The 27,999-nt window shown below is 41.6% G+C and overlaps 2 protein-coding genes across 11 annotated transcripts in view; one reads left to right on the top strand and one right to left on the bottom strand.

The window, feature by feature from the left end:
• Positions 1 to 12,010, top strand: part of FBXL20 (F-box and leucine rich repeat protein 20) — a 72,598-nt gene extending 60,588 nt beyond the window's left edge. For all 3 annotated transcript variants that reach the window (XM_016164633.2, XM_016164635.2, XM_016164634.2), the window contains exons 9-15: positions 614 to 688; positions 3,250 to 3,380; positions 5,662 to 5,722; positions 6,289 to 6,333; positions 7,758 to 7,814; positions 8,808 to 9,020; positions 10,480 to 12,010. In XM_016164633.2, coding sequence (XP_016020119.1) covers positions 614 to 688; positions 3,250 to 3,380; positions 5,662 to 5,722; positions 6,289 to 6,333; positions 7,758 to 7,814; positions 8,808 to 9,020; positions 10,480 to 10,587 — 690 coding nt within the window. In that variant the 3' untranslated portion in view covers positions 10,588 to 12,010. The remainder of the gene's footprint in view (positions 1 to 613; positions 689 to 3,249; positions 3,381 to 5,661; positions 5,723 to 6,288; positions 6,334 to 7,757; positions 7,815 to 8,807; positions 9,021 to 10,479) is intronic.
• A 5,308-nt stretch (positions 12,011 to 17,318) lies between these two features.
• LOC107520646 (transcription factor CP2-like protein 1) lies at positions 17,319 to 27,614 on the bottom strand. Of its 8 annotated transcripts, XM_036223658.1 has the most exons (14): positions 27,342 to 27,614; positions 26,971 to 27,076; positions 26,335 to 26,486; positions 26,129 to 26,202; positions 23,272 to 23,424; positions 22,944 to 23,039; positions 22,366 to 22,457; positions 22,058 to 22,112; positions 21,689 to 21,782; positions 21,243 to 21,333; positions 20,710 to 20,792; positions 20,000 to 20,145; positions 19,824 to 19,875; positions 17,319 to 19,385 (listed from the first exon to the last, which is right to left on the bottom strand). In XM_036223658.1, exons 1-14 carry the CDS (start codon positions 27,346 to 27,348, stop codon positions 19,348 to 19,350), a joined length of 1,239 nt encoding a protein of 412 aa, XP_036079551.1. In that variant the 5' UTR covers positions 27,349 to 27,614; the 3' UTR covers positions 17,319 to 19,347. The 8 variants fall into 8 exon arrangements, 3 of the variants coding, with proteins under 3 accessions (XP_036079551.1, XP_036079550.1, XP_016020128.2); XR_004951596.1 differs by lacking the exon at positions 21,243 to 21,333 and having other exon boundaries at positions 20,000 to 20,792; positions 21,955 to 22,112; XR_004951597.1 differs by lacking the exons at positions 17,319 to 19,385; positions 21,243 to 21,333 and having other exon boundaries at positions 19,635 to 19,875; positions 20,319 to 20,792; positions 21,955 to 22,112.
• Between the last annotated feature and the right edge of the window lie 385 nt (positions 27,615 to 27,999).

The following is a 27,999-nucleotide window of genomic DNA, read 5'->3' as shown; positions in this document are numbered from 1 at the left end:
ATGCCATGGATTCTATTAAAAATGCCCTCATTCTTTCACTATGATGGGAGATTTTCCATTGTTTGAAACAGAGCTTTGAAAGTATGACTGCCTTAAGAACAACAGCTTGAGCTTCTGGTTATTTATGGAATCCTGAAAAATATTGATTGGAATGCATCATTGTAATCAATTACTTGCCATCTGTTCTCAGCACTGTACTCATGGCACTGATCTTATAGCAGCAGATACACTGTGGATTCCTTTCTCAGCTCCCGCTCCCAAAAATATAGGGAGTGTAGAAATGCGAAAATTATTTTAGCTTCATAAATGCTTAGCAAAATACTGTGAGGCATATTTATCAGAAGAAAAATCCGTAAACATTAGGCACTGTTTATTTTATCTTTTCCATGATTTGGTGATAAGAACTGGATGTGCTAAGAACTGAAAAAATAAAACGTACTGATTGTATGAATTACACCTTTATGTGATTATAGTTCATTGTTCTGTTTCATTGTTCCTTTGAAACATGGTTATCTATATTTAGACTGTATTGATGAATGTGTACTCTCTTAAAGCTCAATGTCAATGAAACAATGTCAGTAATCTTTTTTTTTCTCTTTTTTAATCTTTCTAGCTAGAAGATGAAGCTCTCAAGTACATAGGTGCACACTGTCCTGAACTGGTGACTTTGAACTTGCAGACTTGCTTAGTAAGCAATTCCTCCCCACCTCTTCTGCATTAGTAATTTATTTCCATATTATTACTGTAAGAATTTCAGTCATCAAGACCAGTGGTTTTTTCACTTCAACCCTGGGGACACAGTAGACACAGATGATTTCTTTACAAGCTTGACAATACCCATTCCCAGGGGCTTTGACATAGATAAGGGGGTAGCTTATTCAGAATTACAAGTAGGCTAACTATAACTCCACCTCTTTCTTTTCTACATAAGAAAACTCTACGTTTTAGAATTAAATTATTCACAAACTTAAGTATTTAAAATATTTTTGGTAAATTAATTGCAGTCACATCAATTAAAATCTATTAGTGGGTCATAACTATTGAGAACCACTGATCCAAACAGGTGATGAGCAGATATGTCCTTTAAATTATTTTTAAGTAATATTTGTAGTTTACATTTGATTTGTTTAAACTATCAGAGTTTTTATGTCTATCCCAAACCCCTGAATTTTACTTTGAGAATTTACTGAAACTGTTCAGGATCCTAGAACATTAACAATACACCTCTAGCTTTTCTTTCTTGCTTTATAAATTGCATATGTGTGTTGCTTTGGAGTGAGAGCCTTAACAATAAAAAAAGGTGGTCAGGGTTTTTCTTGTTTTTACTAAATAAGCCTTCTGCTTTTTATACCCTCCTCCTCTTATTTAATCACCTGAAACTTGAGAGCATAGTAGTTTAGTTTAAAGGTGATACTTAAAGGGCCACCTTATGTGCAATTTAACCAACTGGCCCTTCCAGCCCTCAAGGGATGGTGCTTGCTGATAGTGATCTACTTAGGGTTTTCTGGAGACTGAGTTAAAGGAATGACATTTTTAAAAAATTCTGACCACTTCTTTTAATTCTGGTTGCCACAGTTGCTAACTACTAGAATTTGCCTAATTTCGTTTATGAGACTGAAATATTTGGCTTGAGAGAAAGAGCTTACAACTATTATAAACATGAAGCCATTATCTTACAGTGATAGGAAAAATCTGTTCTTGAACATCTTTAGATTTTATTTATATACAACTACATACACATTCTGTGTATATACGTATATATATGTGTTACATACAGACCCACACATACATATAAATATATACATACCCTACTGGCCATTTACCATTTTAGTTTCATTTCCTTTACTCTTCTAACAAGCAGAAATTACAGTTGGTAAAGCATAAAGAACCAGTTCTATCATGTTTACTATTTCCTTTCACCCGGATATTAGGCCACAAGTCAGTCCTCCATCATTCCTTCCATACAATGTGATGAAATGATTCTTAACATTCATGAGTCTTTGTGTTCTTTCCCAAAACTGTTGAAGTGACTGAGGTACATTCTTGATCTGTTCTCTTTTTCTTGACTAATTTGAAAACATAAAGTTTAGTAAATTTGACTGTTTTAAAATATAAAGTAATATGACTTATCTTTCTCAGAAATCCCTTATAGACTCTAAACCATTAAAAAGGAAAAGACAGCCCTACAAATACTTCCTGAATATTGTATGACATAAATTCCATTGGCCTGCTCAACATGCATATTTATCAATTGCTGCTTCCCACTTTACATTTCAATTATTATTTAGTAATAATGATACATCACACTTGCTTGGCACTTTTTTAGGTTCTTCCACACGTGTATATACCTCACTAATTTATCCTCGTGACAAATCTTGTATATGCCTTAGCATCCATTTTTTAATCTATATTTTTTTCCACTATAGTATTGAGAACATAATGATTTAAGCAGTGAACATTTAAAGTTTGACTTTTTTTCAGTTGTCTTTGCAACCTAAGGACTCTGTTTGATTAGACAGAGGTGAAAGAGATGCTTTTCTGAAGCTAACACAAAATTAGTTAATCTAGCAGGACAACTTGAAGGTGCTGATCAAATCTGAATGAATTCAGCATGTTAAGGTGTTTATATTTTTTTAATGTAACATCTTTGTTGTTTTTTATCTTATAGTAATTTAAAACATACAAAATTATATTTGAGTTGGACACAACTATTTATTTCCATAAATTAGAAAATTGTTTATTAGAATACAAAAATATAGGAATAAATAGATCTGTGATTGGTATGAGATTGCAACCATCATCCACAGGTTGTTTCATTTTTTTTCAGTTGTTTAATATCAATTTTGAACTTATAAATATGTTTATACTATTAAAATATTGCCTTTATCTGTTTTCTAGGTTTTAAAATCATTTAATTGAACCTGCACCATGATGCAGTGCTATTCCCAATTCCATTAAGTTAAAAGAAACCCATTATAGATAGCTTCTTTCCTTTACCCCAAAAATGAGCACAGATTCTCTTGCAAATTAAATTAAAAGGATCTGGAAGGAAGAAACAAAGTGTGTTCATTTTCTTTTAGGTCTGCTACCTGATTAATATTAAATCTGCTTATGTTTCTTTTTGGTACTTATTTTCACAGAAGTAACATTTTTCCTTCGTTTTCTTCTGCTAAGTTACTAATATCTATGGGTTTTTTTGTTTTGTTTTGTTTTTGCTCTTGTTTTTTTTTGTTTTTATTTTTTTTTTAGCAAATCACAGATGAAGGTCTCATTACTATATGCAGAGGGTGCCATAAGTTACAGTCCCTCTGTGCCTCCGGCTGCTCCAACATCACAGATGCCATCCTGAATGCTCTAGGTCAGAACTGCCCACGGCTTAGGTAAACATTTCTTATTTAGCTCAAAATTTTGGGAGAGGGGCAGAGACTTCCTTCACCCATATTTATTCTATAGAGTCTTTAAATTTTAAGGTAGACACTACAAGGCCACTACCCTTTTCGATGCCCACCTACTTGTTTTGTACTTTGTACTTGTTTTGGTTACATATAATTGGCCTAAGTCAGGGGTAATAGCCCCCATTTGCTACTTCTTACTATCTATACTGGAAAAAAAATCATTTTAATTTATTACTTGAGAAAAGAAATGAAGGCATTTTCTTTTATTCATACTTTCATATACAAATGGTCCCTGGCTTACAGTGGTTTAACTTATGATTCTTTGACTTTACCATGGTATAAAAACAATATGCATAATAAATTACATGATATAGTCAACATTTTATTATAAAATAGACTTGTGTTAAATAATTTTGCCCACCTGTAGATTAATGTAAGTGTTCTGAGTATGTTTTAGGTAGGCTCAGCTAAGCTATGATGTTTGGTAGATTACGTGATTAAAAGCATTTCAATTTAGCGATATTTTCAATTTACGATGGATTTATCAGAACATAACCCCATCCATCACAAGTCAAGGGAGCATCTGTAATTCTTTTCTAAAGAAAGTTTTTCAAGAACCATCCTATAGTCACTTAAAATAATGACGCCAAGTACACAGCAAAGAGTCATTAAGGGGGGGCGGGAAACAGCCATACAGGGGACCCTCCTTTGTGCTGATCGATGGTCTTTTAAAGCAAGCCTTATTTCTCTATGGTTCCTCCCTGCCTAAATATAGGATTGGCTGAATATTTATTAAGAATGCTATGTTAGCATGCATATAGTCTCAAACCTGTATTCTATAAGAGCACACAACACACTATTTTGATCCCCATATGCCTGTTTTATTTCTTAAAACTTGTTTTGTACTTACATGTTAGATGTGTTAGCCATTGTTCAAAGTGATTCACAGATGCTAATTTAATCATCATAACACTACATAAACATTGTTATTACCCTCCATATTATAGATAAGAAGACCAAAGCACAGAGAGGTCAAGTAACCTGTTCACAGTCTCATAGCTAGTAAATGCAGGATTCAAACCTAGGCAATCTGGCTCCAGAACCCATGAAACCATTCATCTTACATATAATAATCATTTAAAACAGTAAAACTTTATTAAAACTTTTTTGTAATCATCTGAACATAGGCCTTAATTGGCGAAAGAAAATTTGCCTACAGTATCAAAATCCCTTAGTAGATCATAGACTTTTGGTTAAATTAGTAATATCAGAATCCTCGAGTAGAGTTCTATTTAGGAGCAAAGGAGGTAGCCAAATTCCTCTGAAAATATTATACCCGTTCTTTTTTTGTTTTAAAGAGAAAGGTGTTCAGCTCCACCCCCTTCATAGTTTATCTTACTGCTAGAGCAGTAAGGCTCTCAAATGTGATACCCAAGGTGGCTTCAATCAGATCATGCTTTTCTATTAGATGCTGCATTCATTTCTAATTGTCAGTTGATAATAATTTCTTCCACTTTAGCATTACTTTTTTTCCAACTTCTGTAAGTAATTTGTAAGCACACATATAAATATTCTTTGATACCATCATGCAGATGCCACCAAACTTTTCACAGAAAAGAGCTACTTTTGATTCCCGGGTCCTGTGGTCGGTATTTAGGTTGGTGTTTAGCAGTTCTAGATAGAAGAGTGGCTGCCACAGTTCAGCTCCCCTCACCACTGGGCCTCCCTGGAAGGCTATGGGAGGAGGCAGGAAGCTTAAGGGTATTTTTTTTCATAAATATGGAATTTCATATTTGGGATAGGCCTGTAATTAACTAGTCCCTTTATAGCATTTTTAAAAGCTATTTAAATCTGAGTGAACCTACACCTAAAATAAGGAAAGAATAATTTACTTTAGCAACAGATTAACTGAAACAGAGTATTTATCTCCATTTCCTTTGTTTTCTAGGAGCAGGCTGCCCTCTGGGGGTAAGCAGTATGCCATCAAGAAGCCTTTTAAATGCGTTTCTCATGCATTTTGGCATTAACTACAAGCTTCTGTTATATTCTTCTGATTGCATCAGCCTGAAATGTGGTATTTACAGGACCACTTATGATGACTCCATGAAAATGAATAGCAAGATCTGTATACAGACTTGCTTAGCTATTAATGTCACTCTTTATTATGTAGTCCTTAGGGAATAGGAGGTTTTCTTAAATTCTTGATGTTTTAATAAACACAGTTTTCAGAGACCAAGGATTTGACTTTCACTTTGTTTTTTAACAGAATATTAGAAGTGGCAAGATGTTCACAACTAACAGATGTAGGCTTTACCACTCTGGCCAGGGTAAGCATTTTCTTCAGGTTCTTTAGGTTTTGTTTAGGATTTTTATTTCAGAAGAGTGACCAAGGAGGAAAATGTGGAATGACAGGAGAATTGAGGATGCGAGATGTGGGGGAACTTCTCTGTTCCTGACCATTCTCATGCCACAGCCACAGGCCTGTACCATACAAACTGCTCTAGAAATGCAGACATGCAACGGATAGCACGATGCTCCTGCTGAGACTTTATTTTCCACAGTAAGCAGGAACTTCCTAGTATTTTGTGGAAGAAACACTTGGAGTGGTTTATAAATCACTATATAATAATAGTATTTAAAATTATACTGTCCCTTAGCCTTATAAGATGTTAGATACTTTAAACATGACATAATTGAGAAATTTCACTGTCATTGAGGCCTTTTAAAATGTGTGATTAATAGAATAAGACAAAGTGACATTAGAATGACAGCAACTCTGAAACTCTTTTAAGAGTTCATCATATTTAATACTACTGCTTAGTTCTCTGGCCTTAAATTTTTCCCACATTTTAAAATGTTTATATTGTAATGTTTGGTTTTGTATTTTGTATAGAATTGCCATGAGCTTGAAAAGATGGACTTGGAAGAGTGTGTTCAGGTAAGATTGTGGATTTTTACTCAGGAATACAGTACAATAGAAACTTACTTAGTTCACACATGAGAACATTCCCTTCCTTTCCCTGGTATAGTGTAGTGTAGTGTGTCTGGCAGCACTGCTGACTCTCCGTTTATTGAGGTGTCCTCCAGGCATACCAGACAGAAGTGCTCTTGGTATATGTGTTAAGAAACTAGGAAAACACATGCCACCGATAAGGTTGCCATTGGAAGGAAAGAAGATCCAGATGTTTAGGCCATAAAGATGTTAAGCTATTTACTTAGACTTACAGGACACTAGTAAATAATTAAAGCACCGTCACACTGGTATATAGTGCTGAACTTTTATTTTGTAGCTTAACTGGTTGCTGGACCCCTGACATCCTTAGCCCTGGAAACCCAACTCACGGAACCTTTCCCTTCAGGCAGGCAAACTAACCAGATATCTCCTTATCAATAATTTCTTTTGTTACCAATCTTAAGAACTTAGAGATTATAGGTTGATTGAGGAGAAGCTTTGAAGGACTCCTAAAAAGAAGATAGAGCAATGAATTTTTATAATAGTAAAAGTAAAGAAGATATTTGGGTAACTATTGAGGTCAATTTTTCCTAAATTGTTATCTGATCTGAACACTACTTAACAGCTATTCTTCTTAACTGAAACTTGTTCATATCATTTATCTCTTGCACGTGATTGAGTGTAGTGTTCTTTCCATTGTTAGTCCTTCCGAGTGATATACACAAACGTGCCTGCCCCCACTACCTACTCCCTTGCCCTTTTTTAGCCCCTGTGAAGCTATTGTATATTAAAATAACATATAGGAATAACCCCAGAGTTGAGAAGAATTTGGAGGAAATACTGATTTACTTTTTGTCCTAAGATACTATAAAAGAGTGTTCTTTCTTCAGGGGTTCCTCTTTTCTGAATGTTCGTAATAACCCACATTCCATCAGCCTCTTCCTGCCACCCTCAGGAAGATAACTGATACCCAAGTTATCGGTCCTGAGTTGTGGCATGACTTATAAAATACAGGCCAAATATCTAAAAATTTGAGGGTGTTCCTACATGAATTTTTTTCATGGAACAGTCTTCTTCTGATCCTTTTCTATGATGGGTCTAAGGAGGTAGAACAAAGTCCAGTGGGCAGACACTATGAGGAGACATATTTTTATTCATTTCAAAAACAGAACAGTCTTCCATAGACTTGTTTAAAGGTGAAGACTAGAGATGACTAGATGCGTTCAAGCCTAGATTGGATAGGTTCTCAAGGATAGGTTCAGGTAGCCAATGGGATTTCAACCTCAAGGTTCTGTTATTTGATCATTGATATTAGGATATCAGTCTAGAATATAAGGTAATCAAGAATGAGGTATGGCCCATGAATTTTTTTGGAATTATACGTAAAATAACTTTTGTATTTCTTTCAGATAACAGATAGCACATTAATCCAACTTTCTATACACTGTCCTCGACTTCAAGTATTGGTGAGTTTGACTCTGAAAGTTTTGTGTTTATTGGATTTAATAAAAATTCAGCTCTTACTTTCCTCATGGTGCCTGGCTACCATTTTGGGAAAGCGCAGTTCTCCAAATTGCCAACTTACAGAGGACCAAGGGAGGACATGTGTGTAGGGAGAAACAGATAGGAACTGGAAAGTTAAATATTTTTTTGTATCAATGCCTGGAGACTGAAAACTGACATGGAAAGTATGAATTCTATCTTCCACATGAATTACACCTCAACCTGAGCGTTGCTTAAATTTCCAGAGGTTTGGGAGACAAGATGGCCCAAAATACAGTTTCACCTTGGGATTAAATGTTCCCGTAAAACAGACCCAATCAAGGCTTTACTAGGGGAGTTCTCTGCTACTGCTTCCAGTAACACTGTGAGAAAGCATTCTGCTTGACTATTCTGTATCTAGGTTCATTTTTGGTATGTTGGGTGACACATTACTTTCCAAAATTGGGTCACGACTTCTGAGTTTCCCATGTAGGAACCAGGGATTTAAGGAAAATTGATAAAGTGAAAAGATTTATGTACAGAGATAACCACATAGGACAACCGTAAGAATCAACTTTAATTCATTAACTGGGTATGCCCCTGTACCAAGTATTCAGTATTTAGTACAAATTCCAGAAGTTTTTATACATGAAAAGCTTAAGCCCCACTGTCCCTATAAAGAAGAAAAGTGTTAATTTACGTGTTGGGGGGTAATCTTATTTTGTTTATGAACTATTTCGTAGTAATTATATGGATTCACAAGGTATATTCAGAATCACACAGAAATGTCAGTCATTGATTGTCAAAAGCAGAACCCAAGATACTAGTTTGCTTTCTTCATTTTACCACATGGATCTAGTAATGATTCCATGTACATCAAAATCAAACCAGAAAAGTCTCCTTTCTGGTAGTACACAGGCCTCTGGCTAGAAGAATGCCATGAGATGTTTCAGTCTCCTTGTTCTATTTGGTTGCAGAGTCTGTCTCACTGTGAGCTGATCACAGATGATGGAATTCGTCACTTGGGGAATGGGGCCTGCGCTCATGACCAGCTGGAGGTGATTGAACTGGACAACTGCCCACTAATCACAGATGCTTCCCTGGAGCACTTGAAGAGTTGTCACAGCCTTGAGCGGATAGAACTCTATGACTGCCAACAAATCACACGGGCTGGAATCAAGAGACTCAGGGTAAAGAGGGCCACACCACTCTCTGGCTCGTGTTCTCTACACTCTTTTCTCCTTCCTTCCTTCTTTCCTTTTTTTTTTTTTTTTTTTTAAGATTTAGAGTCCTGTGATTTCTATATTTACTTGGACATTTAGCAAAGAGGAAAAAAAAAATGGAGAGCAAAACTAAAGGTAGATAGTCTTTAACCTCTTGTTCCAGGTGGAAATTTAGTAGGAAAATATCCACCAAAAGAAAGAAAAGTAGGTCTCCTCCCCGGCAGTTTCTCCAGTAATGTCCAGAGCTTCATAACATGCCCAGAGCCAAAAGCATATGCCAGATTTTAGTTCTAGAGGAAAGAAAGGAATAACATAAAGAACATATTTAGTTAAATAGGATTTAAGAATTTAATTTGTATTTCCTTTCACATCAAGGGGGTCCTTATTTTTTAAGATGACAAATGGATCAAGTAGTTTTTCCCTTTTCTTTTCACCCCACCCTCCATAATAGAGAGACCCGTGCATAGCCAAATGACTAGAATACAAGTTATAAAAGGCTGGCTGAATCTATGTTAAACTATTCAGCTCAACAGACATTTATTGGAACATCTGCATCATACCTGCTGTGGGAAAGGCACTGTGCTTAGTTAGGCCCTTACAACCACCCTCTGAAAAATCCATGTTGGCCATATGGCATCTGAGCACTTAAAGGAGCACCAAACCTCATCTTTATTTTCAGTTGGCCTCAGTTCCTCCTCTCCCATGAGACCTAGAGGACTCAGAGCATAACTGCATTGGAATGTCCTTGCAGCCATATTTCTTCTGCACCTAAAGAGAGACACAGATCAACCAGAGTCTCTTCTGTGGCCTACTTCTACTAGGATTCCTGGCTGTAAGGAATCTCTTCCATCTCTTCAAGAATCTTTATCTGTTCTTCATGTCACTTCACACTTTTCCACTTTAATTTAGCTGTTTATGTACATGTCTAGACTATAAGTTTCCTAAGAGGAGGCTCTCCATCTTGACCATCTTTGTACCGCTCTTATATAACTAGCACAGTGCCACGACACAGTAGGAATTCAGAAACTATTTAATAGTAAAAACTAGAGGCAGAATAAGGTTTTTAAATATCAAAAGAAACATTGTCCACCAATGACTTGGAAAAATTATTATTTTGAGCTTATACAGTTTCATCCAACCATGAGAATCAAATTAGGAATCCCCTTTGGGACAGGTTAAGAGATTGGAATGAAGTTTTTCCCCAGTTTTATTATGGAAGCAGGTACCAAAATTATGTGAGCTAATTTGGTCATTTAGAGTAAAGTGAGATGGTACAGAATGGAACCCAGGCCTCAGCATCCTGGCTGCCAGTGCTCAGCCTCTGCCCTGCTTTAATGGCCACTTAGCCCCTCAGTGTTTTCTCTGAAAAGCAATGTTGCTCTTTCTGTTTTAGCCCTCTCTCAGTAATGTTTCTGTCTTGTTTCAGACCCATTTACCCAATATTAAAGTCCACGCCTACTTCGCACCTGTGACTCCACCCCCATCAGTAGGGGGCAGCAGACAGCGCTTCTGCAGATGCTGCATCATCCTATGACATTGGAGGTGTTCAACCTTGGCGAACTGAGTATTTAATGACACTTCTAGAGTTACCGTGGAGTCTCCAGTGGAAGCAACCCCAGTGTTCTGGGCAAGAGTTACAAAGTGAGGGCAGCATCCAGATCCCCAGAGCCACACATACATACACGTACCCACCCTCACCCCCACCCACTCTAGCTCTGTGACCACAGGACTGAAGTTCGTGCTGGCTTTATCAAGTGGATTGGTAAAACTTAACCATTCCTGTTGGATGTGCCCGGAAGAAAATCATAGACAAGGTAGAGGGAAGGGGGCCTTCCAAGCAAACCCAGTGTTACTGCTACTATGGTTTCTTTTATTTTGTTAAGGGGTTTCTTTGGCGATTTTAGAAAAGCAACTGCAGTTCTCCAGGGTCAAGGAAAGCATAGAAAAACAATATGTGTTGTATCCAGGGACCAGAAAGAAAATTTCTTTGCATTCTATAAATGGTAGCCATCCATTGTAAGATGACTACAGAGCTTCTGTGCTTCCTCGTTCCCATGCCAACATGCTGAGCATGCTCACAAAGAAGGCTCGTTCATTCTGCCTCCTTTATTAGTGTTTGGCTCAGAGGTTTCTTAAATAGTTTTGTTGAAATCGCTGTGGTGCAAATATGATTACTTATTCACTCAAATTGTCACTCTCTGTAGCACACTTGTGCACCTGTCTTTTGTTCTCCGTTGCTCCCTCCCCGCATTTTTGCTCAGTCTGTCACCTGTTCATAGTCTGCTTACTCACACTCAATTGTTACTCTTTTGCTGTTATTGTGTTTACAGTTTGCATTTTGGATGATTAGTTGGGGTTACCAAACATTTTTAAAAGAGACATTATCAATAAATATTTTTTTAATTCTAAATTTCACCATTAGGGGGCCCTGCCTGAATCTTTGCCAATCTGAAGGGAAACTTACAAAACCAAGAAAAGTTATGAGAAGAAATATAGCTAAAACTATTTTGAGGAAAGTAAACTTTGCCTTTTGGTTTCTGTTGTATCTTGTGATATGTGATATTACGCATGATATGCCCAGTATGTCCCGTGCATTTTCCCTACCGTCAAAACTCCACTAACTTAATAAGGAGAGAGAGAAATGCATTATTAATAAAGAGTGGAATGACATATCCAGAATTGAGCCTGAAAGCCCCCACCGCCCAAAGCTCAGATATATATGTTCACTGAAATCTAGATGTGGTTAGTGGCATCCTTGATTTGTGTCTGTGAGGTGGTTTTGTTTTAGCAGGAATGCTGCAAGGGCCTGCTCCATCTTGCCAGTCAGTTTCTCCCTCCCAATTTCAGTCTGTCAGGGATACAAAATGATTCTGTAACCAGCTGGTCAACTGTATGTCAGTGTTGATGGTATATCTAATACTGTAGCCTCAAAAGACAACCTTTTCAGAATCTGTCAACCATGTCTCTGTTGTGCTTCAGACTTCTCATGAATGAAAGACAAATGTAACCAGATGAAGAAATTAGGCAGCAGAAAGAGAACATTGAGAGGACGTAGGGAGTTCAGTGTCTCTGTCTAACCTGGTCCACCAGAGCTGAAGGCAGGGTCAGTGCCCATGACTCTTGAGTTAAAGAAGCAGCTTCCCCTTCCTCACAAAAAGAATCATGTAGGATGAGTGAAACAAGTTCTGAACCCTGAGGTTAGAAACCTTTTGTGATTTTTTTAATAGGATGACTTTTTTTTTTTTTGTCTTTTAGAACATTAATATGCAGTCCACATTAGATCACCTTCTGTATGACCCAGGCTGTTAAAAGGCTTGTTTTATGTTTCAAGTACTGGTTCAACCAGCATGTGTAAGATTTAAGTGTGATGTATTTCTTCACGAGCAGTCACATGAAAGTGCCCTAGAAATGTGTGTGACCTGCTAGTATTGAGCATGTTACATTTATTTTAAATCCTATTTTATTATGCCCTTTTAAAAGTTCAAATTACTTATTTTTTAATTCCCCTTCCCTTTATTCTCTTTCCAAATTACAATATAAGGAATATACTTTTTAAAGTAAGACTCACTTTCCTGGCTATACCCCACACAAATAAGTATATACACTTCCCAGATATAGTGCATAATATTCAGATTCCCAGGTCACTCGTTCAAATAAAACTAATAATAGAAACATTTAGGGGTCATCCTCTCTAACAGATAGATTTTTTAATGTATACATATAGTGCTTGAACAAATTGACCATAAAACCCCGATTGATTGATTAGTGACTGTTGATTTGAATTGCCCAATAGTTGAGGCTATTAAGGCACTTCTTCACCTGAAAAAAAATATGTAAGTTTAAAAGAACCTACTCACCAGTACTTTAAAATCCTGGAAATGCTGTTTCTCTACTCAAAGAGTGTACCCATGTGCAGGTCCACATGGACCTGGCCCAGGTGATCCCTGTCTGGGCTGAGAACAGAGTGGAGAGAGAGCATAAAGGCCCCAGAGCGTGTAGCACTGGCTTGTATATGGTCAGGCAGGAGCTCTTTGTTCCTTTCTCAGGAAAACTTCAGGTCCGTCAAACTTGGAATGAAATATAGTTTTTTATGCCAATCTGCAACCTATGCCAGCTGATGAAATGTACCAGGACTTTGAGAACCCAGAACATGGTAAGTTTTGGTCAGGTGGAAAGGGTCCTGTCATCTGAACATCATGCTTTCTATTTCAACATCAGGGAAACTTGAAAATTCAGTAAGGGCCACAGGCGTAGGAAAACTTTTCCTAAGGAAAAGCTTATTGTTCGATTTTTCTGACTCCAGATCCCCTCCACAGTATGCCTTATGAAAAAATGCAGCACGAACAGAGAAAAGAAGTTTGGGAGAAGTAAGAATGTACCCTCAAAGCTATTGCTGTAAACCTGCAGATAGCCATGAGGAATTACTTCAGTGTCTCTGGAGAGTTATTAAACTTCCAGATCATCTCTTTTCCAAGCACCCTTTCCCCTTATATTTTTCAGCATCGTTTACTACGTAGACATCTTTTACATCCTCTTCATTGGTCCCATCAAGGTGATTCCAGCTTTTTGCTTTTTGAATTGACTTCTCCCATTTCCCTTCTATGCCCATCTGTTTAAAGCTTCCATCTCATTCCCAGTGATGCTGCTGATTCTTTTCCATATGTCTCCAGGTTAGCTTCCTCTTTGAGTCCTTGCCCGATCTAGGCAAACTATCCTGGGCAGCCTTGAATCCAGTGACTGTCATGTGGCTCCAGCCATTTTTTACTGGGTGGTCTGACTGTTGCTTACTGAAGTTGAAATCAAACTTGGGTACAAGCAGTAAGGGGATCTGGCTTCATCCTATTTTCCAATATTTGGAATACAAAAGCACATTGTACTTTATGTAAAAAGAGTTTTCTGCTGTTCAGTGGATGTAAAAGTATTTCTTAAATGGTTTTTGTGAATTTCCACATTAAGTTGACTTAGCAGACATATAAGTCAGAAATTTTACATATTCCTGATATCACACATTTTAGAAAGAAACCTGGTAAATATTTTTATGATGCTTGATTTTAGGCTTTCCAAACTGAAAGGTTCAATATGGATATACTGCTGCAGCAGTCAAGTTCTTATATTTCTTCTAATTGCCTTGTAAAATGCATTGTTACTGGTTTGATAGCTCACTAATGCCGTGGAGGGCTAAACAAAGTATGCAGTGGAACCTGTCTTGGTTTGAGGTTGTTAGGAAGTGTGATACTGCCACTGGAAAGAGGAGGGTGGTTTCCTGCCTGCCTGTGTGGGCAGCATTCCCTTAAGTGACAGTGTTGTTTTGAGGAGAAGAGGAATACTTGCAAGGCCCTTGGCTATTTAATATTTATTGTGCCGAAAATCACAGACTGCTCATGACAGTCTCCACCAGTGAGAGGAAATTGATCTGTTCTTCCTTTTCCCTGCTTGTGTGCATGATTTAAGGATAGGTTTCTATCCCCATTGTGCATCCTGGCTCACAGACTCAGTAGTATGCTTTGAGCTTCCAGAACATTTTATAATAAAATTGCCTTCTCTATCTACCCACCATTTCTGGGATCTTTAACCAGTTCAGACCCAGGTTATATAAATTATCCAAGTTTTGTTTGAGAAAAGGTGTATGTAGCATGTTTGGTTGGAGGTTGTGAGGCAGAACCCTCCCCCTTATGATGATGATCTAAGACCAAAGAGCCCTAAGGCAGCAGGAGGGTGAGGGGAAATACGGAGTCTCAGCCTCTCCTCAACTTTATTTTGATCATAAATTTTAATTGTAAGATTGGAAGATACAGAAAGCTGTTAAAGACCATGTCAATAGTATATAATTAATCCAGGTAATTAGAGAATAAAACTCGGCTGTATTTGCTACATCTAGATGCCCTAACATGACATCTTGGTTCTCTAGCAAAGAATATGCTGCTCTAACCTTGCCTTCTCACTTGGGACAAACTTTCTACCTGCCAGAAACTACCATTTTGAGACAAATGAGTTTTCTTCACAAAGGGCTTCTTCAGCTCCCCTCTCAAGGCAAGTCTTCCTATTTTGTCCGTTTTTATTCTTGGGAACATCAGTTGGGCATTTCTGAAGCCTTTGATTCTTAGGAAAGTTAATAAGAACCTCTCAGTCTTAGTGAATCTTTAGAGCCCAAGAGAGTTAAACTTAATTTTCAGCAGAAAAAAAAATTTGTTGGACAAGCTTACATGTGGGATTTTGAGAGAAATTCCATAGTGCACTTCCTCCATCTCTGCTTCATGTGTGTTTTGAGTAAGCCTTCGGTAGAGTTTGGTTCCCAGCTTTTGAGTCTCAGCGCTTCCTCAGCCAGGGTGGTTCACTGCCTTTTAGGAAGAAGAACCATGAGCACCCAAAACTGTATCAATTGACCCTATTTTCTGTGTTTTTCAGTGTCTTGTTTTGAAGAATTGGGGTGGGGAAATGGTAGGTGAGATTCAAAATAAAAGAGAAATCAGTTCTGGAACTGGGGTGCTTTGCGTCAGGTATAAGCATCTGTCCTGAATATATAGAAACAGCTGCTTCACAAGTGAGTAAATTTACTTTCCTCTCCATCTGTTGAACTCCATGCCCTTCTTACTGGCAAGGAGGGCTTCAGCTTTCCACAGAGTCATCTTCATGGGGACTGGCACCACTGAAAGAAGCACCCATGCTTCCAAGCCGCTTCTGGGCATGATTTTCACCAGGGCGAGGGCAGGTAGGCAGTAAATGCAAATTCCCAGCTCAAGAGATGGGAGAAGAAAGGCCCAGGCGCATGTTTTTCTCTGCTGCCAGACCCCAGGGACGTAGGGAAATCTTTGGAGCAATGTGTTTTATTAAAGTGGAAGAAGAAAACTTTGTCCCACTGTTTCACTTGTTATTGTCTCTTACAACTATTTCTTATTAATTCGAATCTGTACCACACTGCTGCTCTCACACGTTTTTTACCTTAGCCTAACCTTCCTTAGCACCTGAAATCATCATTCTATTTTGTTTCTTTTCTTCTTTTTCTTTCTTTCTTTTTTTTTTTTTTAATGACACTAGTGAATGAGACCTTAAAGTCTTAGAAAATCCTAACTTGAAAAGAAGGCTCTAACTGTCATGGTTTGATTAATTTATATCCCCCCCGCCCCACCACCAAAAAAGATTCGAATGATTTTTCTTTCCTAGAGCTATATAATAGATCTATAATAAGTGAAACCTTTGCTGCTACTTTCTTGGGTTTACAACAGTTTTCTCCTTCCCTTAAGAATAATTTCTTATCTATACTTCTCTAATGACTGTTAATTTCTAATACATGTAGAAAGAGGTGAGCCTAAAATTTCTAATCTTTCTTCCCTTCTCATCCTACCCCAAAATTACAGACTAACCTCTGTAAGATCTGTGGGGTGGGGCTCATCAGAAGCCACTTGTGTATTTTCTCACCATGCTGCAGCTCTCGGAGCTGGCCCCTGAGGCTCTGTGGCTGCCCAGTACTGAGGGTTGCTTCTTAATTTTGCCTTTCTCCATTTCTGTTTTATGACTCAATCTTCAGATGCCTCCTACTCTGGCCACCTCCTTTTTCTTCCCAAGTAACCTGCCTTGGGCATTTCCTAACTGCTCAGCTCCTCACCTTTGCTCACCTTCCAGTGACCCTGAGAGCACAGACCTGAGGAACATGGCCTGTGCAGAGCTCAGAGAACTGTGAGGACAACCCTGCCCGTCAAACTCTGCTTGGGGACAGAGATGAATGGGTGAATGGTGCTGTGGGAGAAATTTTTATCTTCAAACCAGTTTCTTTCATCCCTGTATCACCACACCCCTGTCCCAGGCCCTGAGGATGGTTGACTGGCAGGGTCTGATCTCAAACATCGCTGTCTGGCCTAAGTCTTCCCTAGCCTTTTGGCCTATCCTGGAGTGCTTCATTGTGTGGGAGCTGCTGCTTATTGTTTCTCCGCCAGGCCTGCCCAAAGCTTAGCCAGTCCCTGGGGCCTGACTTAACACCAGGTTCCACTACCTGTCCGCGTGACTATGTTTCCACCCAATACTTTTGGCACTTGAGATTATGGGAGAGGGAGGGTTATTTAACATAAAATCCAAGGTGGCAGTAGAGGATTCCTTTTGCTTTAAAATCTTTGGACTTAAAAAAAAAAAAAAAATGTTTTTATATATAAATATATAAAGTAAATTGTTATGTAACTATTATTGTTTCCTGTATGTTCTAATTTTGTTTTATGATGTAATTAAAGGAAATAAGCTGTGAAGACTTTTCATTTTGCTGCAGAAATAGCCTGACTTGGAGCTGATTTAACTTCCCTGAAACTTAGAACTGCAAAGGCTTCTGAGGCTGAATGAAGGGACTTCTTTTTGGCATCCTTGTATTTTTTTAATATCCATTAATAACCTTTATTTGTTTATTATTTAATAGCCTTTATTTAATACCTTTTTAGTAGCCTTCATTTAATACCCCAAACTCTACTTCTCTAAGAAAAATGGAAGACAATATAATCAGAGTTTCCTTCTCAAACTTTTTATCTTAATTCGAATAACAATTCAAGCCCTTATATGTGCAGAGCATCACCCTTCCCTCTACTAGAAAAGAATGAAGACGGAGTAGAGTAGGAGTAGAGTAATGGTTAAACACACAAGCTCCCACGTCAGATTACCTGGCTTTCACCCTTAGGACCCTCTATCTCAGTTCTTCATTATTAAAGTGGAGGTAACAGTACTTACTTTAGAGTTGTGACGGATGAAAAAGGTAATGAACATCATAAATATTCACATGTTACCTGCTTTTATTCCTTTCAGCAAATATTTCAGTGTCTAGTCTGTGCCAGAGGCTCTTAGGTTAAGAGATAACACAAAGATTAATGCAGTGGCGTCCCTATCCTTTTAGTGGAGATGAGTAGTGGAGCCAAATCTACAACCTAAATTAAAATCTCAGGGCATCGACTGTGCCATGAGACATTCTTGGGGAGCCCTGTGGAATCACAGGCCCCACATGAAATCCAGTCATTCTGCAGGAGGTAAAGAGTTGTTCTGGATTTGTCATCTGGGGCCAACATGGTTTCTTCCAGGGGTGCAAGCAGGTGCCTGCTCAGTTGTCCATGACTCTGCTCAATGTCCAGAGTCAGCCCTGGACACTGAGAGGAGGCATCGTCCAGGTCTTCAGAAGATAAGCAGACCTTCCCTTCCTCATCCATTGTTAATCAGTTCAGCCAGCGTGCAGAGCATTCCTCCTTCCTACTTTCCCTAGCCAGAGGCCACCTGGTTTAAGACTCACCAAAGGTGATCAGTAAATGATCAATAAGGAATTAAGCAGATATATTTAAAAGTGTGCCTTGGCTTGTTTTCTACCCCAAGCATATGGGTTTTCCCTCTTCAATATGTTTGAAATTTTTTATGATAAAACAATAATGGAGGGAATGAAAAATAAGCAGAATAAGATATGTCCCAGTATCATGTATCTGTTTCAAAAGCACTTAATATAAAAAATGGTTTTCTACAAGGAAGAAGAGATACACACAAAAAGATCAGTTTTAGGTGGATTACAGGCCTAAAAGTGAAATGAAAAAAGCTTTGAAAAATGTTTATATTTATGATCTTAATATAGGGAAAAGTTTTTTAAGACCTAAAAATTAAAACATTAATAAATTCAACTACGTTTTTAATTAAATAACACTCCATAGCTTCAGTGTTCAAGAATAGCTACAGTATTTTCCAAACATCTAGAACTGCAGTTTTAAATAAGCACAATGCTTTGATAGTTGAATGGTCTCTTGGAGGTTTTAATGAATAGTTTTTGCCTAAACTAATTGAAAAAATATCCAGCCAGATTTATTTATTCCTCTCTCCCAGATTCTGTGCCTTGCTCTAGTCTATAGTTTAACCAAGGGACATTTCTCCAAGAGGACCATAATGCCAAGACAACTGAACAAGCATTAACTATATATACCTTTTTAAATTTAATTTACAAAAAGGAAGGGGTGAGTAAAATTTTAAACGAATTAATGAACTCAGTTCAGCAATACTGCTTGGGGCAAAAGCTCCTTATCCATATTGCCAGATTTTTTGCCTCCCAGGCCTGGCCAGCTCAGCTCAGCTTGGGAGGAAGTGTTCCCGGTTCCAATAACTTGCTGAGCAGAGAAAAAAGTGAGCCTGAGGGCTGTTTCCCTCCCTTCCAGGGGAAGGACACATGACATTTTGGCTCTTCACCTGGAACCCGGTGAAGCCACGAGTGCTTTAACAAGGCTTCTGGTGAACATGGCCCCAGAGAACCAGGCTGGCATCAGTTTCCTCCTCTTGCAGCAGGGCACTCCTGGGCCTAGGTCAGAACCAGGTAGTAGCCATCTGCATTCTGCACTGCAAGAAGTTAAAAGGGTACCACTGGAATGAGACTGGCCCCCAACCACCACTGCTGTGCTGCTCCAAAACCTCCAAAAGGCCTGCATTGCATCTGCCACACCCGTGTTCTTTCAACCCCACCTCGAATCCACCTTTTTTGGAAGCCGCCTGCAGTGTAGCAGGAGGGACAGAAGGCAGGCATCCGAATAACCAGAACAAGGTGACTGGTCAGCAACTGCCTGCCTTGCTGCAGTGTATATTGCAGGTTAGGTGAGGTGGGAGAGAGAGGGAGCCTTAATAAATTTCCTAAGAGAAGCGGGCATATTTTTTCCTTCGTGAAAATACATTTATTATTTAGTCACGTTTTTCCTGAGCAATAAATAGCTGTCTTTCAGCTGTATGAATTTTTGTCCCTTTGACACAAACGAAGCTGTCATCTCGCTCTAAAACCCCTACCTTTCTTCACCACAGCCACAAAATACGATTCATCCTTAAGATTCTGAACTACCTGCAAGGAAGAAGGGGTCACTAAGACAATTCAGTTCTTAAAGCCAAAGAGAACCAGGGCAGGGAGAGGGAAGCAGGTGGTCGAGGCCTTTGTGGGGCCTTACAGGGAACTGCTGTCCCTTTACCTGGTCGTTGAGGAGAATGAGGATGCCCCCAGGGCCCTGGTGGAAGAGGCGGTGGATCTGATTGGCTGGGAGGGCCAAGACCTCTGCCAGTTTCCCCATTAGCTCTACTGCTCTGAGTTCATCCAGAGAAATCTCTTCATAAAAACCTAGGGTGTGGGTAGCACATGGCCAGGAGTCAGTGGGGGAGGGAGTCCAGAGGGAGCCTCTGATAAGGGGGGGGGGGCGGGGAATGGGGGACTAGAGGGCATGGTGACAGCCTCATACAGGGAGTGGGGAGTGGGGGAGAGGGAGAAGGTTAAAGGTTTATGAATTCACTTACTCTTCACCTCTTATTCCTCTCCTTTGGGGAGTCCTCAGACTGAGGGGAGCCCCCAGTTGAAAAGAGAGGATGGGACATCTACATATAAAAGACTGAAACCCAAGTATGATAACAAGATTACAATGTTCTATGAAAAAAAAATTACAGTGTTCTAATCCCAATACTAATAGAATGACAAAATCAGATGGGGTTAGGCTGTAGATCACAGAGGAATAAACCCAGAGAGACGTCCTGGAAGGAGAGGACTCATCTGGTCATGGAAGACGGGGGAATGCCAAGGAGGACATCATGGGTCCCAGAAATGGTGGAGCCTCACTTTTCAGGCCAGAAGAGGTTTCACACAGTCACACCTGAATTTCTTGTCTTCCAGAGAGGGAAGCCAGAACCTTACCTGAGTCAGGGTTCTTAGGAACCTCGTTCTCTTGCCTAGAGGCTGCCTGAGCCACATATAAAGTCAGCCGGTGACGTGTGGGCCTGGGCCAGGAAAACAGTCAATGTATCAGCCCTTCACACCTGAACTAACAGCTCCTTCTTCCAGCCCCCATCCCTGAGAGAGACCCCGCCTCCTCTCAGGTCTCTAGGAGAGAGGTCACTAAAGCATTTCTTAGGCGTTTAATGAATGCTGGGGGAGAGAGGATGACAAAAATTCATCTCTGTCCCCAGAAATTGAGTGCCGTAGAGGGGATGGCCACAGAAAAAGGTCACAGGAGCCTAAGTTTTTAATTCAGCCCTGCCGGCCTTGTTCTGTGACCTCAGGCAGGTCAGTGTGCTTGGGCCTGAGTTTCTTCCTCTGTAAAATGAAGGAGTAGAATAAGTGGTCTTGAAGGTGACTTCTGGCCTGAACATTCTACTAAACACTACTGCCGGCTGAGTTGGTAGGTGCCACTATAGTGGGAAGGGGGTCTGGTTGGCAGTGTCCAGCACCTGGCTCTAAGAGTGTTGAAAAGGCGGATCCCATCGGCAGCCCCACAGATCTGGATGAGGTCCTGGCGGGTAAGCTTCAGCAAATCGGTGCCTGCAGGATCAGGGTCAGATTTGGGGAAGAGGCCTGGGATCAAAGGTGTCCAGGGACACAGCCCAACATTAGTAACCCTAGTATGTCAAGACCTGAGAGTCAGACTTGGATTCAAATCCCAGCTCTTCCACTTTCTAGCTGTGTATCTTGAGCTCTATCCTCGGGTGGGGGGCGGGGGTAGTATATGGGATAATACAAGAGAAGAGAGTTTAGCAAGCATGGTGCCTGGCAACTCTTAGTCTTAAAAAGTTATTTGAAGGGCACACAAGAAGCCAGGACAGAAACCGTATTCCTGCCTAAGTGTCCCACCCTCAGCCCCCTACAAGTCTGGTCCCTGCCAGACCCCCAGACTCACCAGTGAAATTGGCTCGCGTCCTCCAGCAGCTGGAGACCCGGTGCCAATGTGACCACTGCTGTGTCTCTAGGACGGAGGCTGCTGGGTTCAGATCCTGAGGCATAAGAGGGAGGTTAGGATAATACCACAGACCCACGGACCGAGAACGAGGGGGAGGGGAAACACAGCCTCTGCCCTTAGAAGCCCCAAGTCTGAGAGGGGAGGCTCATTTTGCTGGTGGGAAGTGCCTGGTCCTAACAGGGAAGTTTTGCAACCTGTGGCCATACCACATCTGTCCACCAGGGAGCAGGGCCACCACTCTGGAGAGTGAGATGAAGATGCTGAGAAGGTTTTGGGATCGTCGGTGGTGGGGTTGGAAAGGAAACTCACCTCAGCTGGGCTGCCCGCCAAGGTGTCCAATACAAAGGGTGGTGAGCAGCAGAGCCTGTGGGGAAGCAGAGAGTCAGGGGCTCTGCGGAGCAGTGCTGCCAGTCTCCCGCCCCACGCGCCCTCCCCCAGGCCTGCCCTGGGAGGCAGAGCTTACCAATGTCGCTCAAACATTCCCCAGAGGCACAGGACTGAGCCTCTTTCCCCGCCTCAGCTGCACCCCTCAGCCCTTCTCCTCCCCCAATGCCTGAGCGGAGGAGCCCTTCATTCTCACTTTATAGGGCTGATAGAAGTTGCTCATCCCCACTCACCTCTCTGGGGACAGGAACTTGCAAGAGTTGGGGGAGGTCAGAGGGCTGAGGGGCTGGTAGGGCCCTGCGCTGGGCTCTGGCCACAGTGAACACTGTGGGCAAACGAACAGTAAGGTGGGCCTGGACAGTTCAAGGGCAGTGGTGGCTGTTCCCTCACCTTCCTCCATCTGTCTGTTAAGAGTTGGCAAGGGGCCTGCCTTGGGCTAGACTTGGTTCCTGCCCTAGGAGTCTCTGACAAGCAGACCAAGGTTCTGCGCAAGGGAAGACTGAACTAGCCTGCTGGTCTGGCTGGGGAGTTGAGACAGGCTTCCTGGAGGACCTAGCCGGAAGCAGGAAGCAGCACGGGAAGGGAGGGTCTCCAGGCAGAGGGAGCAGAAGTGAGGTGGGAGCGATGGCAGGACACAGCAGAGGCAGCCTGGAAGGTGTCGGCTCCTAGAAGTCCTAAACAATCGTGTAGTTTGTCCTTCCAAGGAAACAGGTGGAATCGCTTGGGGCTATGATGATCCTGGAGCAGTCGCAGCACTTGAGGCCTCAATTTCCCCAGGTGTACAATTTCCCCACCGCCCTAAAACACACACCTCCACGAAGACTGTGCTCTCACAGGCAGTCTGAAACAGGGGCTGTTTCTCAATCTTTTCCTGGTCAGTTTTTAGTTTCCGGTCAGCCCCTTTGGGCTGCAGAAGGGAGAGAAGGAAATCTCAGAGGCACCCTCTTTATCCGATCACTTCTCATTACAGAAGGGGCTCTATGAAAGAGATCAAGCCCCATCCCTCTGCGTACAGAGAAGGAAAGAGTCCCAGAGACAGGACCACAGGCTGAGGGTCTATAGCAAAGCATCCACACAGTCAGTAAGGCAGGGTGACAGCCCTGAGAAGGAGGGCGGAGGGCCTCCAGTGCTGCCTGTACCTTAAACACCTTGATGAGGCAGCCAGCTGAATGCAGGTGTTCAGGCAGAAGCTCCTTGTCACTGGGTTTGAAAGTGTCAACTTGGAGGCAGAAGGGGACACCTTTCTCTCCACCTTTTTTCCGAGGAGTGAACTCAGTGCTGATGCAGTGAATCTGAAGTGGAGAAGTAAAGAGAAAGCAGGGTAACTCCAGGTTCCACTCACATTTTAGGGATTCCACCTAAAACCCCTTACCTGCCTGTCACCTGTCAGTCACTTTCCATCCCCAAGCAGTGCCTATTCTTAAAAAGTGTAACTTCTTTCGCTTGTTCAAAATCTTTCAGTGGCTCCACAAGGTTATGGGATGATAAGCAAAGTTTCTGACCCTGGCGTTTGAACACTTTAAAGAGTCAAATCAAGCTTTTCTATGTGGCTGCTTCTCACCCACCACTGAACCCCACTGACCCAATGAACCTGCCTATGATCCCAACATACCTGCAGAGTTCTCCCTAGGATCTTCTACCTGGAAAGCTCTCCCTGCTCACATCTGAGCCAAGACATCCCATTCCAGGGTAGGGTTGCCAGTTAAAATACAAGATGACTAGTTAAATTTGCATTTCGGTTAAGCGACAAATACTTTTTTAGTATAAGTGTTTCCCAAGTATTACACGGGATATACTAAAAAAAAAAAAAAAATTATTTAGAATTCAAATTTAACTAAGTATTCTGTATTTCATTTGCAAAATCTAGGGGTCTATTCCAGGAAGCCTTCCTGGCCTGCATCCCACATGGCCTGCAGGCCCTGTGTTCTGTGGCACCAGAATTCCAAGGGCAAGCGGGGTCTTCCCCTCTGTTCACACCCGCCGCCCAATACAGCCCTCCCACAATCCTCTGAAGAAGAATTTAAGGGTCTAACTTTACAGATGGGGAAACTAAGGCTCACAGAGATTTGACCTGAGCAAAGTCCTTGCAAGGAAGTGGTAGAACTGAAATTGTGCCATCGGGCTGACTCCTAGCCCAGGTGCTTAGACAATGGTGGGCATTCAAAAGAAGGGCAAGGTGTTTGATTATAAAGGGAAATCTATTCAATGTAGAAAATGTGGAGAACACTGAGAAAATAAAAAAGATATTTATAAAAATATAAACACAGGAATCTCCCATCACTCCATCCCTCAGAGATACAGCACTGTTAACATTCAATTATTGTCTCTTCCTATCTTTTCTCTGGGCAAGAAAAAGAAAAAAAAAAACTTGCGTATACACACATTTTTATTTTTACGAAATAGAAATCAAACTTTAAATACAAGTTTGTATTCTGCCTATGCTTACTTATAAGAAAGCAGTTTCTCTTGTCTTTAGCTATTTCTGAGACATAATTTTGATGGCTACACAACCACCATTGTGAGCCTGTACTAATACTTATTTAAAAGTTAATCCTCTTCTGATGGGCATTTTAATTGTTTGAAATCTTTTATAGGATAAACTTCTTGAAGTAGAACTACTGGTTAAAAAAGTATGAACATTAAATTTAATAAATTTTGCCCAAGTGCCATCTTACCTACAAAATAGGTGCACCAATCTGCATTCTCAGGATTTGAGGGTGTCTGTTTCCCCAAACCTTACCAGTAACAGTTTTTAAAAATCTTTGTCAGTTATATACATGAAATTTTAATTAGTATTTTATGAGGTTAAACTGTCTACATTTATTGGCAATTTGTCTCCTTCTTATATAAATTGTCTGCTTCTATCCTTTGCCTATTTTTCTATTGGGCTTTCATTTGTTTGTTTGTTTTTTTCTTATTGATATATGAGAACTTTTTATATGTTAAGGATATAACACATATGTAGCAACTATTTTTCCCACTTGGTCTCCTTTTAATTTGGATTTTGCCTGTGTATTGCATACCATGACTCTTTATGAAGCTAAGTTGTGTCCTGGGTTTTGTAGTTTCTTCCATTGCTATTACGTTTAAATGAGTCTTCTCTACAGTGAGATTCAATAAACACTTATCCATATTTCTTTCTTTCTTTATTTTTAACACCTACAGCACCTGGTCTTCCTAGGTGGTCTCCCATCCAAGTACTAACCTGGTCCGACTCTGCTTAGCTTCCAAGATCAGATGAGATCAGGCAGTGGTTCATTCTTACTGTCCCCTCACCCCTACCCAAACTCACATTTGGGAGCCAGTTCGCACACGTGGGGCAGGCCCACCTTTCCATCCTCTCCCCAACCTTGCCTCTCACCCGCTGGTACATAGGACCTAGAATCACTAGATTTGTGTCCAGATGCCCACCTGCCATTCACAAGCTGTGAAACTGGGGAAGTAACTTAAGAGACCTTGAGCCTCAGTTTCCTCATCTGTAAAATAGGGGAGTTAGTACTTTCCCTACTCTTAGTCATTCTATCTGTTTCTTTTCTTTGCAGCACATATCAATTTGCAATTTGTAAATCAATTTGTAATTGTGTATAATTTGTGTAATTACATGTTTGTCTCACTCAGTAGACTGCAAGCCCCCTGAGAGGGGAACCACATCTGTCTCTTTACTGTTGAATCCCTAGCTCAGTGAACAGTTTCTGGCAATGAATGGGAGCTGAATAAATAATTTTTCTGAGAAAAGGAATCATGCGTGTGAATAACACTACATAAATTTCTAAATCTTGGTTCTGTTACTTACTGGCTCTTTGTCCTTGAGAAAAATACTTAACCTCTCTGTGCCCATTTCTTCAACAATTCCTGCCCACACCTTTGAAGGTCAAATTAAAAGGTAGACTTGTGAGGGTTCTACTCGACAATGACATCACAGCGATGACATTGGCTTCCCGCCCAGAGGGACAGTCATACCCAGCCTTTGCCAGTTCTGGGAGGGGTTGCACTTACCTTCAGTAGCTGGGGCCACTGGGTGGCATCGCCCAGCTTGGAGTTGCAGAGCATCTGCACCTCATAGGACTGGCCTGAGAGAGATTAAGGGGGTATGTGAGCCTCACTCTTAGAGCAGAGAGGGTGCCCACCACACCAGCCCACCCTGGGCCCAGTGTCCAAAGCTTGCCACCCCACTAACCCCTCTCTCCCCAGGCCCAGCATACCCTGGTTCAGGTAGGTGAGGGCTTCCTCCTGCTGCTTCACAGCTGGCGAGGTGGCTGCACAGAGCACATATTGGAATGCGAGGCAGGGAGGCTCCTGTCTGGGGATGCTGGGCAGCTCCTCCTGCTTCAGGTAGGGCAAAGGCAGGGACTCCCTGCCAGGGAAAGGAGAACACTGCCAGCGTGCCGCTCTATGGGACTTTGACTCTCCCTGCTAGGTCCTCCCTCCAGGGAGCCTCCAGTTTCCTATAGCAGGCACCCCAGCAGCAACCAGGACCTAAGGGGCTCTCGTCCAGCTCCTCTGGCCTCTAGAACACTTCCCTTAAGGTGCACATCCCAGATATTACCAAATATCTACAAACATCTGCCATCGATTACCTGTTTATAACCTCAGGGCTTGCCTAATACCAAGTCAATGCCCAACTAAAGTGTTCTGAGTGGGTGATGGTCAGGGTAATTTGAAATGTCCCAGGACCCGCTAAGCTCCAGGTACATTTGACCTCTTCCCCACCCCCAAAGGAACTCAAGAGCGGGAAGCCCACCATCCCCTTCAGCTTGAAACAGATGGTCCTATCACATCCACCACAAGTCAGACCAGGGCCTTGCTCAGGGGCCAAGGGAAGGGCATCTGGCCCTTACCTGAGCAAGCTGCTTGTAGGCCCAGGGTACGGTTCTTCTGGACTAGGCCACAGGTGCTCTGGCTGGTTGTGCCAAAACAGCATCTTGGAAGGGACCAGGGCCAGCTCTGTGACAGAGAGCTCAGCACTGAGTTGAGCTGAACCCACTGGTCCATCCACCTGGGGCCTCAGTCTTTATACACAGACACACACCCACTAAAGGGTGGGGTGAGGCCTGGGGACTCTGATTGGCTGAGCACTCAAGGCTCTGGGAAACTTAAGGCCTATTAGGCAGACCAAGCTGGGGGAAATCCAGAAACAATGCTCCCAGAGCTCCCCAGTATCATCAACTCGAAGGGGAGATGGTGGTGTGACAAAACAAAGTCCACTCACCCACCATTCTCCAAGAGGCCCAGGGACAATGAGGAGCACCCTCAGGCTTCACGCTTGACTCCAGATCTGTAAGTCATGCAGAATCCTGGAGACCCATGTGCCTGGACCCTCACATGACCCCATGGGAGGAGCCTGGCCACTCCGGGGAACAGGACAAGCAGATACACGGCATTATATGGACCTACAAAGGGTCTTTGCTCCCTGATGGTCTTCCACCCTCTTCTCCCCCACCCCTACGCACAGGTGCACTATGGCAGGACACCTGTCTTTTCACTGGTGGCTGCCTTGCTAGGGAACCGGAGTTTACAGAACATAGTCCAGCTTGCTGTGGAAACAACTCAGAAGATGGTGCTGGGAGGAAGAGCCTGCCTGTGGGGAGGAGGCGGACGTGCCTGGGGTGACCCCTCCCAGGGCATAGAAGGAGAAAAGCTCCAGTAGGGCTGGTTTCTTTGCCCTTCCTCTGCTCCGGGGCATAGAACAGAATGTGTTTATGGACAAATACAGTCTGCCAGGGGGAGGGCTTCCTTCCCCAGCCTCAGCTCCTGTTGTCACTGTACACAGACAGCCCCAGGCCCCCTCCCTCCGTCCATCCCAACTACTGTGTTGGTATAAACAGATGAGGGCCTTGCAGAGTGCAGAGAAACAGGGCTCTGAACGT

Source organism: Rousettus aegyptiacus, unplaced genomic scaffold (genome assembly GCF_014176215.1).
Source record: "Rousettus aegyptiacus isolate mRouAeg1 unplaced genomic scaffold, mRouAeg1.p scaffold_m13_p_6, whole genome shotgun sequence".
NCBI classification, from domain to species: domain Eukaryota; kingdom Metazoa; phylum Chordata; class Mammalia; order Chiroptera; family Pteropodidae; genus Rousettus; species Rousettus aegyptiacus.
Note: the sequence above shows the minus strand (reverse complement) of the source record. Positions and strands in the feature narration are given on the sequence as shown.

Excerpts from the sequence above, each read along its gene's own strand:
- LOC107520646 (XM_036223658.1), bottom strand. Across the intron at positions 23,040-23,271 it reads GCCTCATCAAGGTGTTTAAG|CCCAAAGGGGCTGACCGGAA; the intron begins GTACAGGCAGCA and ends TCCCTTCTGCAG. Across the intron at positions 21,334-21,688 it reads GACGCGAGCCAATTTCACTG|GCACCGATTTGCTGAAGCTT; the intron begins GTGAGTCTGGGG and ends CTGATCCTGCAG.